At 43.3% G+C, this 13,101-nt stretch overlaps 1 protein-coding gene across 2 annotated transcripts in view; it reads right to left on the reverse strand.

The window, feature by feature from the left end:
* SLC6A20 (solute carrier family 6 member 20) overlaps positions 1–13,101 on the reverse strand; it is a 475,678-nt gene that overhangs the window by 56,121 nt on the left and 406,456 nt on the right. For both annotated transcript variants that reach the window (XM_086964920.1, XM_086964921.1), the window contains exon 8: positions 3,068–3,272. In XM_086964920.1, coding sequence (XP_086821046.1) covers positions 3,068–3,272 — 205 coding nt within the window. The remainder of the gene's footprint in view (positions 1–3,067; positions 3,273–13,101) is intronic.

The following is a 13,101-nucleotide window of genomic DNA, read 5'->3' on the forward strand; positions in this document are numbered from 1 at the left end:
ATATCAATGTTTTTAACTTCTGATTTTCCTTAGCCCTAAATTGCCTGTGAAACTCAAAAATAACTAATCTTTTCTTCTTTGCATAAACATCATCTTGTCTCTACAGTAACTAAACCTGAAGAGTGCAACAAAGTCCAGGCTGCTATAAGAGCTTGCCGAGAAACACTGTCATCTTTTGAAACAGTATACTTTTTTGATGAGGGTGTCTTTAATTTCTAGTTGATAGGAAGGGGGATACCCTGCCTTTGCATGCATTAGTCAATGCCCCTAATCTTTTCCACCACTTTTTTCATGGTTGTTCTGATAAGTAGGTATATTGCTGCATCCACACACACCACTTTCCCTGAAGCACTAAGCAGTCTGCCCTTTGTCATTCAGCAGAAAGATGGATCACATCTATTTTGAAGCAGGACTTCTCTTTTGGGAAGGAGCTCTGGTAGTTCACCTTCCAGAGAAAGAAACGGACTGTGTCAGGTGCTTAGACGCCCAACTGTGCATGTGTGTATCTCAGCCTACAGAGTGGGGCAAAAACACCAGTGTTCATTTTGCAGAACACGTGCCACCATGGCACTGCCTAATTCCAACAGGCTTAACTAAAAGTTCAGATCAAACTCTCAAGAAGGACAGTTTCTGTACAAAGGATACACTAATAAAACAATACCTCTACTATCTATTAAGGAAAACCCCTTTATATGGGAGAGTCTTCCATACACTGTATTTCTTCTCAGTTCTTCCCATTCCTCTACTCACATGAAAAGTGGCAGGGCCTCTTATTTAAACGTTCCCAATCCAGCATGGCCACCATCAAGTATCCCAAGGTATGATGGTGGTGCAATTTCCTGTGAAGTCACAATTGTTTCTTCACTACATAAACTTGCTCTTCCTTGAAGATGATGTGTTGCAATGCATTCATGGAGATTTTTTCCATTGTATTCATGACCCTTTACCTTTGATTTTTGTCCTTGTAGTTTTTCTAGTTTGAGGTTTCTTCTAACTGAATTGGATTCTGGATTTGGATTCGCATTATGAAGTCTGTTATACATAGTCCTGTTAGGCTCACCATCAGTACAGTATAATACTTTGATTCTTATCCATTCTTCTGGCTCTGTTATTACTTCTGAAGATTTTCTACTACCTTGTCAATAAGTCATTTTATACTTTTTGGGCTTTTTCATCTAACTGTGAAACTTTCTTAGGGACACCTGTCCTATTTCACGTAATATTTTTGTGATGGACAGCATCGTTACTACAGGAAGGAGTTGCTCATTCTTCTGGCAAACTCAAAAGGAGCAAGAGTGGCGACCACTAGGCTCAACCCTTGATAGGCATATTAGCAAGGCCTTTATTGCTGCTTTATCAGCACTCTTCTACCGATAACTTGGCGATAATTTAATTGCCCTATTATCAAGGCAGCATTAAGCCACTTAACGTGTCTTAAAGCCACTTTAAGTGGCTTAACACTGCCTTGATAATAGAGCCCCTTTCGCAATAAACTCATCGTCAAAGGAGGCGTGCAGTGGGTGTTGCAGTGGGCGTTCCACCGTAACACTTACTCTCTTTGACGCTGCCACCTGCTATCAAGCTTGGCGATAATAGGTAGCAGGGCTGAACTTAAGACCAGAAAAATCCTGGTCTTAAGGTGGCAAAACGAAGAGAAATGCTTTATTTCTCCTCGTTTTTGCTTTTCCATGTGTGCCAATCGAAAAAGCAAAATGCATTGGTCTGTTCATGTGTTCATGAAAAAAACGTTTTTCAAAATGCCATTTTGTAACTTCCATGTGTGCTGCACGAAGCAGCACACATGAAATTTACAAAATGTCATTTTAGGTTTATTTATGTGCAGGAAAGAACTCCTTCCTACACATAAACAAACCTCCCTGCTCGCAGACACCCTTGCACTCGGGTGCAAGGGTGCCTGCGCTGGCGATAAGTTGTGTAACTTATCACCATCGCAGGGGGAAATGCCAGGCTGCACTCTATCCTTGGTAATACGGTGCAGCCTAGCGTTTCTGAAGTGGCGAAGAGAGGCGATGAGCCAAGACCACTATCGTCTCTCTTTGCCACTTCATTGATAATATGCCCCTAAGTTCTCAAGGACCGAGAGCTAAAGATTCATATTTTTTCTTGCTACACAAATGTAGGATCTGCAAGACAAAAGGTCTGATCATGGCCTGCCTGAACTTGACTTTCTATCATAGGAGACAACATCCACAGACCACGGACAAGGATGCTTTCTACCCGAAATGCTCACTTATCATAGGTTATACTTTTTCCTAGTTTCCAGGTGATCACTAGACTTCTCCTCCATACAAAGGACTTTCTGTTTGTGGTAACACCATAATGTCCCAGCAGACCATGGTAAATGATGATCTTGGAGAGGGCTATGGCGTTCCCAATATGGGCCACTGCAACATTTACATTATTTTGCTTAGCTTGTATGGTGTGGTCTGACCAGTGTCTGCAATGGTAGTTGGCTACTTCTGGGTAAGTTTTAATGAACATTTTGAATTTTTTTTCTACCTTTTCTGGGGCCATCTATTATATATATATATATATACATACATATGAAATAGATCTTGTCATAGTCTGTCATTGCCCAATTACAGCTTCCCCAGTCCAATTGGGCAAACATGATCAGTAAACCATGTTTTTTTCCGACTCGTTATCTGCACCACCAAAGGCCTCTTCCTCTGAAACTCCACTCTGGTCCTCCATCACCTTGATCTCAGTCTCCACCTGAAGTTTAGAAGGAGTTTTGAAGACAAACATATTCTGCTTGCTCTGTGGCTCCTAGACTGATGAACTACATCTCAGATTTACCCATCCCTTGCCGCTCCCTTCCTGGTTTGTTCTTCTTGTACTTCTGCTCCATCTTTGTGCATGGAAGCAGCCATCCAGCAGCATGCAGGATGTTCAAAAATACCTAATATTTCAAATAAAAGAAATGGCTTCAAATGTAAACATGCAAGAACACGTTTTGACAGTGGACCTTGTACCTTGGATCTGCTTGACAGTGAAATGGTTAACATGCAAGGAAGGATTTAAGGCAAGAAAAGTAGAGTCTTACCTGAGATCACCTCTTTGGGTAAGTGTTTCGATAAAAACTTGCTGTCTGTCATAGGTGTGAGTATAGCAGCCGTGTTTCCTAACATGCTGCCAATCCCCAAGGTCAGCAGCATGACAAAATACAGCACCGACCAGATCTGTGACACCTCCATGTTTTTGATTGCTTCAGTGTAGACTATGAAAGCCAGACCGGTCCCTTGTACAGCCTGCAGGATCCAGAATAAGAGGAGAATAAACACTCATTAATGGCAGCATCAAGGCAGCTGTTAATGTCAATCTCAATGAACACCAGTTATGGGAGTAAAATGCTCCTGTGATGCGGTGGAGCGGAAACAAATGTCTCGTAGCCAGGTTAAAATATTTTATTCAGAAATGTGAAGCCAAATACCGCATACTTTGCACCAGTGGTGATATTGCACTTAATGTAATTTCACACCTAAATGTGATTTGTGATCCTAAACATTTTCCACTGCAGAAAGGGCGATTTTGCATATCAATGTCAACCAAATGTACTGTCATACTGGTGCAAACCTTTTGCACATAATGTGACATCTTATTGCTACATTTTCTCAGTACGGACTGAATACATCTATATGTGACACCACACACTTCTTAACTTGGCAACAATTAGGATTTAAGACAAAAATGTGATATTTGCTCCTATAAGCGTTTTCATACTCCTGTTGATGTTGCACCGAGGGTGATTTTGCACCTTAAACTGGTTTTGATACCTAGATGCGATTTTGCTCATAAATGTGAATTATACATTTAAATGTTTCCCGCATTAAAAGTTAGTTTTTTCTAGCGGTCATTTCGCATCGTAATTTGCTCATACTGAGGCACGCATTATGCACCTGATGCAGCCGCGTAGCTAGGGGGGGGCGGGGGGGGCGGTCCGCCCCAGGCGGCACCTTTTCTGAGGCGGCCGCGGCCGCACGGGCCGGCACTGACTGTCATAGGCTGAGGCCCGTTGCGGCCGCGGAGGTCTCTGTGAGTGACACACACTAGTGACTGTAGGTAGGGTGGGCGGCGGCGCTCTTTAGTTTACGAAGTTGAATACTATCACACACTGTCTTAGTTGCTGTCACGTCATGGTCGGCCCGGGTTCGAAATGAAATGAAAATTCTCAACACTCACGTGATGACCGTCACCGTTGTTGGCCCGCCCCTCCTCCTCCCAGCCTCGCTCAGTCACGCTAGTAGTCCAGTCCTCCTCCAGGGCCGTCAATCCAGTGGTAGCGTGCGCAACCAATGACGGCCCTGTAAGGACTTTGGCCAGCCCTCGCCGCGCCGTAGCAAGCAGTGTGACATCACACGTTACGTGCTCACTGCCCGCCCCGCGCCTACGCTCGCCCCTCGTGGTCGTGTCGAGCCTGGGAAGTCAGAGGAGTGCGTCACTACCACTCTATTCTAGTTTCATCTTGCCTGCCTGCAGCCTGCATACGACCAGGGGCAGCAGCACCCACACAACAAGTACAACTATCAAATAATTCAGGTGAGGAAAACAATGCATTAAGATGACCGTCCGTCCGTCCAATTACGCTGCAATCATTGCACTGTGCACGACCGGCACGCACCAACAAGTGTTACACTACTTCTACACACTTTAAGTGCCCAGATTCGTTTTGCACTTTGCCGTTCGTTAGGATCTATGGCTATGCACTTCATTGAAAATCCATGCATGAGTATGAGTTTGCATCTTGTGCCCCCTCCCTCCCCACAGCCTATGTTTCTTGATCAATAAAGTACTTATTTTATCGACCTTGGATGGATGGAAGGCTGAGTGGCCGCCTTGCCGTAGTTCTTGCCTGTGTACTCGAAGTCACATGCTGGTGGTGGCAGTAGAAGCTTTAACGCAGTGAGCGACGAGGCCTTGTTAAGAGTGGGGGCATGAGAATGGGATATGGGTTGGGATTTCTGACGGGCTAGTGCCTGAGCCAGCCACATGTCAAGCATGCCAGCCTGGCTAGTTAGTAAATCCCTCTCTTACTCTAATTGTACGTTATCCCTACATGCATTCTCTCTTCCCTCCCTGCACTAATTCTTGAGGAAGTAGCTAGACCAGTACATGTTAACTCATAAACACCCGTTCTGAAAACTTTGAGAAGTGCCAGAAATAAATCAACTCCGCACAGTAGAAAATTGTATTATGCGCTAGCTTTAACTAAATTATGTGGCAAGAAAAGTTCAAATATGCAGCTTTATGCAGAGTGTGTATTAGCCGTGCGTCCCTCGTGTTAACGCGCATTGATAAAAAGGGGATTTTGATTTCTAAACTAAGTCCAAAGGATTCTTGAGAAACAGAACTGAACACGTGCACCGATTCTATTGCAAAATTGGTCCACAAAGGGCGATTTTATCTCGCTGGGAGCACTGGATCACAATGTTATTAGCGCTGTCCCGCCTATACCTAGAGGAAGATATTTTGGGTAAAATGTACAGTGTTGCATGCAGCAGAACCTATGCCTGCGCGTGCACACTTCATGTAATAAAGGAGCTGGTCTTCACTTTAGCTTTTTATGTGCTTCCAGCACATCCTATTTCCTTTACGAAAGTGCCCTGCAGAGCAGAAGTTTACATTCCATATCTATAATTGATGTTTTTTTGTTGGGAGGCATTCAAATATGCAATTCCTCAGCCCCTTGCAAAGAGATGTATAATGTTTGAGATTTTCTGTACTCTGGTGGCGGCTTGAAATAACTGCTGTTGTGATAACAGCATGGTGTAACGCAAATTTGCTTGAATAATGAAGCAAATGGTTTTCATGACAAAGAAGGAATAAGTAATTACACACTGTCTGATTACTTTAAAGACGTCAAGATTTATTTCATGCTGCAGAAAAAAGCCATCTCCAGTACTATCATTGTGTATTAATTCCAGCAGAGCACTTGAATACAGAAAATTGGAAAGTGACCTGTTACCTTTTGCAGAATGTATGCCACTGCATTTAACTAAATGTGTCATGTTGTATTTACTAAACTTTTGCGCCATTTGAGCTATATTTTTTGTTAGCAACTGCACATTATAAAGCAGAGATGAAATACACTGTGACTTTGGCAAATCTGTATTTCTGCAAAGAAAATGCCACAGTTTTGCATTCACATTTTTCCAGTGGCCCCGCGCTGGTTAAAGGGGCTACACTATTCTATAAACATTAGGCAAATCATCAAAAGGAGAAGAGCCAAAATTACAAAACTTCATTTGGTAATTAAAAAATAGCAATTTTTAGCAAATAACTGTTTCTGAATTTGCAGATATTAGGATCTAAGGCTCATCATTACCAAATAGCCATTTCTTTATACCAATTTCCAATTTGCGATTTTGTAAGCATCACAAATTGTAAACCTTTATTTTAAATTGGGAAACTCGCACCGACCGATGACATTACCGTTATTGGTCTTGTGTTAAGTCTATGCATAAAGATACGTATTTTTTATAACTACTTGTATGGTGTCCCTTTGTAGTGTTCTTCACTGTGTTACTGTGTATGATCATAAATGCTTTACACACTGCCTCTGAGATAAGCCTAGCTGCTCGTGCTACGTTACCACAGGGTTGAGCAGGGGTTATCAAGGGGTGTAGTGCCCTTACTCTGACTTAGGAAGACGGGTCCCCACTGGGACAGTGGCCAGCCATTGCCAACTAGAGACCCCCATTTCTTACAAACAACTATTCCGATTTTGAGAGGAGTAAACATCTCAATGCCCATTAGATTCCCCATGTTAGACTAATGTTCTGTTCTAATGATTTGTTACCTTTGCCTCAAATTGTAAAGCGCTCTGATATCCTTCGGGTTCAAGTTCGTGCTATATAAAACTTTATAAATAACTAAATGTAACTTTCATGATCAAGGTAACCGTTAGCAGCAATACAACGCGAGTCTCCTCGGAGACTCGGACATCTTTCAAGTGCTCACCGTCCTCCGCCCCCCCCCCCCCAAGGGGCGGCAATCTGAGGGGTAGCCCCGGGCGCCACAAGCTCTAGCTACGCCCCTGACCTGATGTTAGATCATGCTACTCTGTACTGAGTGATAGCCCATGTCTACTTGTTGTGATTGTTTCACACTCAACCATCTTCTCAAGAGCAATACCCTGCATATGTTTATCGCATACAGCCACCAGCCCCCAGCCCCAAAGCAAAGTGATCTTTATCTCTTATCAGACTCCAGGGTGCACAGAAACAACACATTAGAGCTCATATTCCCTCCTGGCCCTGGTGACCCACCAGGAAACCTTTATCAGTGACAAATACCACATTTAAGAATGAACTCTATTAAAACTGAGGGGAACATTTACAATAGAAGTGACAGAGCACAGCGTTAGCCTCCTTGCCTTAACACTCCACTCCGCCACTTCTGAAAAGCAGGGCTCCACCATATTTACAACAATATAGTGCAGCCCTGCATTCCCTTCTGCGCTGGCGCTACTCTTAGCAGCCTAGCACCAACGCAGGAACCTTTGCACCATAGGGAAAGATTGTTTATGTGCAGGAAGATGTCCATTCCTGCACATAAATCATTTTTAAATGAGGTTTTGTAACTTCCATGTGTGCTGCCTAATGCAGCACACATAGAAGTTGCGAAACGTCATTTTTAAAATGAATGTTTATGTACAGGACGCGACACCTTCCTGCACACAATCAATGGCGCTTTGCTGTTTTCATGTGTGCTGTAGAGCGCAGCACACATGGAAACTCTCTTTGAAGATTGTAACCTTAATGTTATTGCACTCATGGAGACCTGGTTCTGTTCATCATCCATTCCACTATTGTAACACTATAATAAAACTTCGTTGATTTCAACAGAACAGATGAAATTAGTAAGGTGGGTTTCCTTATCCACACAGTGAGGCATATTTACAAGAAAATATTGCAGCGCTGTGTCGCAAGCATATTTACTGCACCGAGCAGCCTAATTTACAATAATATGGTGCATTCCTGTACTCACCCGTGTGCAAGCACAAAAAGAGCAGCCTAGCACCAGCGCAAGCACCCTTGCACCACGGTGCAAGGGTGCCTGCATTGCAAGGATGATTGTTGTTGTGCAGCAAGAGACACCTTCCAGCACAAAAACAATCATCAATGGCGTTGTGTTCCTTCTATGTGTGCTGCAGAATGCAGCACACATAGAAAAAGCAAACAACAAGGAGAAATAAATGTATTTCCCCTCGTTGCGCCACTCTTATGCCTCCCCCAGATCCTTGTAAATCTGGAACAGTGTCAAAAAGCAATGGGTGTTGCGGGAGAAACCCACAGCACCACCCATTGCCCACACATTTGTTGTAGAAATCTGCATCGAGGTGGAGCATAATTACAAGGTGGCACTAAGCCACACAAAGTGGCTTAGCGCTGTTTCGTAAATATAGAACAGGGCGCTTCGCCACAGGAGCGTTGCAAAAAGTGACGCTCTTGTAGCACAATGCCCTTGTAAATATGCCTCAGAGTTCCATTTCATTTCATGAAGCTTTATTCGGTTCAAATAGATGACCATAAAAGCACAGACAAATTACAACATGTTAAAAAGTGATAAAACTATTAATACATAATTCATAACGTCATATCAAGTAAGATGTAGTTATTTACACTAAAAGAAAGACATATCTAACCAATTAATCAAAAACATTTTTTTTTAAATCATGCTTTTCCTAGCATTGATGCACTGATTAAAAAACGTTGCAGTATAAAAACAGATGTCAGCTGATTCCAAGTTAAAAATTAAATTCATAGCATGTATGCAACTTTCGTACTCCGTATTTAACAAACATAGGTTTCAGAAAAGCAATACGAAAGTGCGTATACAGTTTGCAGAACAACAGAAAGTGTACAGTGCTTTGGGTGGATACATTATCACACCTACAAGGCCCGGTCGGATGATTCTTAATATTAGGATGGGCCACCAAACAGTGGGCCATTCCGAATCGAAGCCTGGATAATACAAATTTGTGGGAGTTCCTAGTTACCATGGTTAAATACAAAGGGAAACCTTCCACTGTGATATATCTGTTATAGAAAATAACAGTAGACAAAGATCCGGCTGCAATTTCCCACTTTCTCCCCATGAATGTCAAGAAAGTAATTTTCATTTCGGATTTAGAGATCATAGATCCTGCGCCGGGATCATCTAAAAGATTGAGATTAAAAATTGTCGAAAAACAAACAACAACATATTTTAACCAGGGAATATTTTGGTATTTGTCCAAGCGTAAACAATCCTCAGCGGAAGATCTATTAAATTGCTTGTCATCCTCTAGCCAAATAGACCGCCAAGTCATCAGAGGCCTAAGGCATAATAGATCAGTTAAGTGATTGACTGCTAGCTCTCGATGGATTAACTCAGTCGAGGCCGACATAGGTAAACAGAGGAGCCTTTTTAGAAATACATTTTCCTCCAGCTGTAATTCTGTGACACTGCTGTGGCCCCATACTCCTGCCCCATACAGTGCTATGGTGGCACATCTAGCCATCCGCACAACATGCAGCTCCTTGGATCTCACTCGTGCCACTGAGCTGAGATCTGAAAACCATAAAATGTGCACTTCTTCTACCTGATATACGTGTTATTTGGGAAGATCCAGTCACAAAAGGGGATCCCTCAACTCTCGATCCCAAAAAACTGTAATGATGGTACCCCTGCCATAATCTTCAGACTGAAGTAAATGTAAATGTAAATTGATACTTGTATAGCGCACTACTCACCCGCAAGGGTTTCAAGGCGCTTGTACGAATACCACTGTGGAACCCGTCCTGGCTTTCCCAGTGAGGCGTCCACTCCTGGGCACCCCCAGGATGAAGGCCAGGCATCCTTAGCGTTGTGGGGGCCTTTGTGGAGATTAAGCAAGCTATTGCCCAGAATTGCACTCTATGATTAGAATAGGCACAAGGCGAGAATTATCAGGTCGGTGGAATTTTTGGGTCCACGACGCGCGGAATGGAACACTGGTCCCGAGCTAGACCTCTGCATCAGGGTCTGCCCCTCTAACCATTGAGCCACACTTCTCCAAGGGAGCACCATGGAACAGGGAGATAAAGTCTATAAGCCTTTTGGTGCAGTTCAGTATCTGTTTGCTCAGCTGGTCTGAGGGGACTCACACCAAGGTATTTCATGACCTCCAGGACAGACTGATCTGAAGATATAGTGGGGTCCCACATGACAAAAAAATGAGCCAAGAACCTTCAATTTTCCAAGACGCTGACACAATTGTTTACAGTCAGCAATTTCCCATTCTCTGTAACCTGGAAGTCTGACTGGCCTCTTCAGGACTCTTCCAGTAGACACACTTGAGTCTCCACTTGCTGCAACTTGAAACCCAGCTCTTTTACCCATGTCTCCATCCCTCTCACCTTACCTTGTAGCTCCACTTCCATAGATCATTTCTCCACCCTTTTCAGTTTCTGCAGAAGGGATTCCAGGTTACTGATCATCACCCTTCATCCCTCCACTAATTCTCAGTTTGTTCCAGATCCTTCATCCTCTCCCACTCCTTTCTTGTTGTGTTAAGTTTGCTGAAAACACTTGTTTTTAACTCTCAGTCCCGTTGTCAAACATATTTGCATTCACATAGCGTAACTGCTGTCATACAATGACCAGGACACTTACAAGGATCAGGGGCCCAACCACAAGTTCCAGGAAGACCTTCCCCATTTGCAACACCTCATAGGCCCCCAGTGGTCTCACGTTGTATAAAAGTGTGCTGATTCTGGTTAAACCAGTGCCCACAAAGATATGCTGAAGAGGGGCCCCCACCACATGCTTCGCGAGGAGTGAAATCACCAAGGTTTGTAGCGATACCTTTTTCCTGAGGCATCATCTTGTTTCTCTCCGTTTCTAGGGAGGAGGCCTCTCCACTGACTCCTGATTCAAATGTTTCACCACGTCAACACTCCATTCCAAAGGAAAAGGGAGCCTGGAAGCCATCTGGGAATTCTGGTTTCAGAAGTGGAGTGTCGAGCTTCAAATGAAAGTGGGCATTCCATTTGGCACCAACCTCCACCTCAAACCACCCCCTTTCAGGCAGAAATCATTTTATTCAGGGTTTCCTTAATTACTTAATTGATGAATTCACCTTCTCTTGTTATAGCCTTTATTTGGGAAGAGTTGAATCTCCACTGAGAAAAAGACTACGTATCTCTTCTCAAATCCTTTGTGTCCGACAACAACCTGCTAAAAGATTGCACCTTTCCTATCCTGAAAAGCAGCTCTATCTTGGAACTGATTTTCTTAAAGGATAACCACGTTCAAAATCTCGAAACCACTCTAATTTCATTGGCCAGACCCCTTCTACCTAGGCCAATAACCCTTGGCTTACCTCTGAGTTAAGAACTGAAATGCAGACGGTTCAGCCAGGGGAACGAGTTTGGAACCATTACTGCGCTGGGGCTTCACACTTGGACTTCCGCCAACAACTCAGATACTTCAGATTGTCTCTTATTGTTGATAAGATGTTCTATGTTTGATATCATTCCCCAGGCTGACAACTCCACAAGAGCTCTTTTAAATATAGCTTCCAATCCTATCAATTAGCCCTGTGCCAAAATATTCAGAGCTCCCTCTCAAGCTCATGTAACAAATTGCCCTCTTTTTTTCTGTGAGAAGAACGAGGCCATTTATGGTAGCATTGTCTGGCTTCCGGTGGTGACCTGTCTCATGCAGCAGGAGAACCAGCCTTTGCCCTCCTAAGTTCCTCCCCTCATAACTCTTTAGATCATTGTTGAGGAGGCACTTTCTTCCTTTGTGATTTACCTAATGTTGGGCTCTCTAGATGATGTGTGTCCATTATACACTCCACGTGGTTATCTCTACTCCTACCTCCAACCATCCTTCACTCGTCATTTTCTTATGGGATTGTTCCTCGTGGATGAAAGGAAGGGGGCCTCAATCCCCTTTTTAGGAAGCCAAATTTGAACTTAAAGAAGACGCGAACAATAGGAACATTTCTCACAAGTTTCTTGCTCACGGGCTCCCTAAATATTTTGAAGTACTTCAGTTTTTCAATGTCAGCCAAATAGGCACCACGACTACCTTTGTGGCTGTACTGAAAGACCTGAGAAAAAATGTGCATGATGGCATTCCCACCTGCCTGATCCTGCTTGATCTGTTCACTGCATTTGATACAGAGGACCACGCTTGCCTGGTCCAGCATATCAAAGAACTGGGTTCGGATGTGAAGGAGTATCAATTGTCTGCCTCTTCCCTGCCAGACAGAAAGCAGTCATTGGCGCTCCCCTTCCGTTTGGTTGCATATTGAGTTTTCCAAAGGTCTTTTCTCTTTTCCATCCATTTTAACATTCATTTAACATTTATTGTCACCTCTGAATGGTCCAATCAGGGGATCCAGGGTCAATGTTTTAATCCATTGATTATGAGCTTGATAAGCCTTCTCCTAAAATTCATGAAAATATATTGGCATGTTTATCGGCCAACTTTTGTTATATAAATGGGAATTTCCTCAGGCTGAAGGCTTCAGAAACCAAAACGATGCTGCAGAGAACAGAGTCAACAAGATCAAATCATCTCCCAGCTGTAGTGCCTTGTACTGACCTGTGGGTCTTCCCTGCGAGTATTTCAAGGTCTGAGCTTGGAAATATACTACTCAAGGGAGAAGAAAATGGCAATATGAATCATTATAATGATGGCTTAACATGGCTACCAGTAATTTACATTACAAGTGGTAGAAGTGTATAGAGATCCAAGAATGCTCTCTCTGAAAGCATGAAGCAATTGGAAGGGTCTGATGATAACAACCATAAGAAAGCAGATGCATCAACTGGAAATGTGGAAAATGAAAAAGGAACAATGAACTAAAAATAAAGAGAAGCAACCTGTCTACTCTAAAAGAAAATTATTCTCAAATGGCAAAGAACCAGACGGGTGTGTTCCCATGGATGCAAATACAAAATGTAGGGGTATTTCAGGTAGGTTCAGGTGAGGACCAATGGCTCCCTCCTTGGAGTGGGTACACCCCCTATTACGCCCGCCAGTGGGAAGGAGCATAATCCTCTCTCTGGTTGGCTGGGTTTCCCCATCTTCAAGATGGCAGGG

The sequence above is a fragment of the Lissotriton vulgaris genome, chromosome 4_1, assembly GCF_964263255.1.
Source record: "Lissotriton vulgaris chromosome 4_1, aLisVul1.2, whole genome shotgun sequence".
Taxonomy (NCBI): Eukaryota; Metazoa; Chordata; class Amphibia; order Caudata; family Salamandridae; genus Lissotriton; species Lissotriton vulgaris.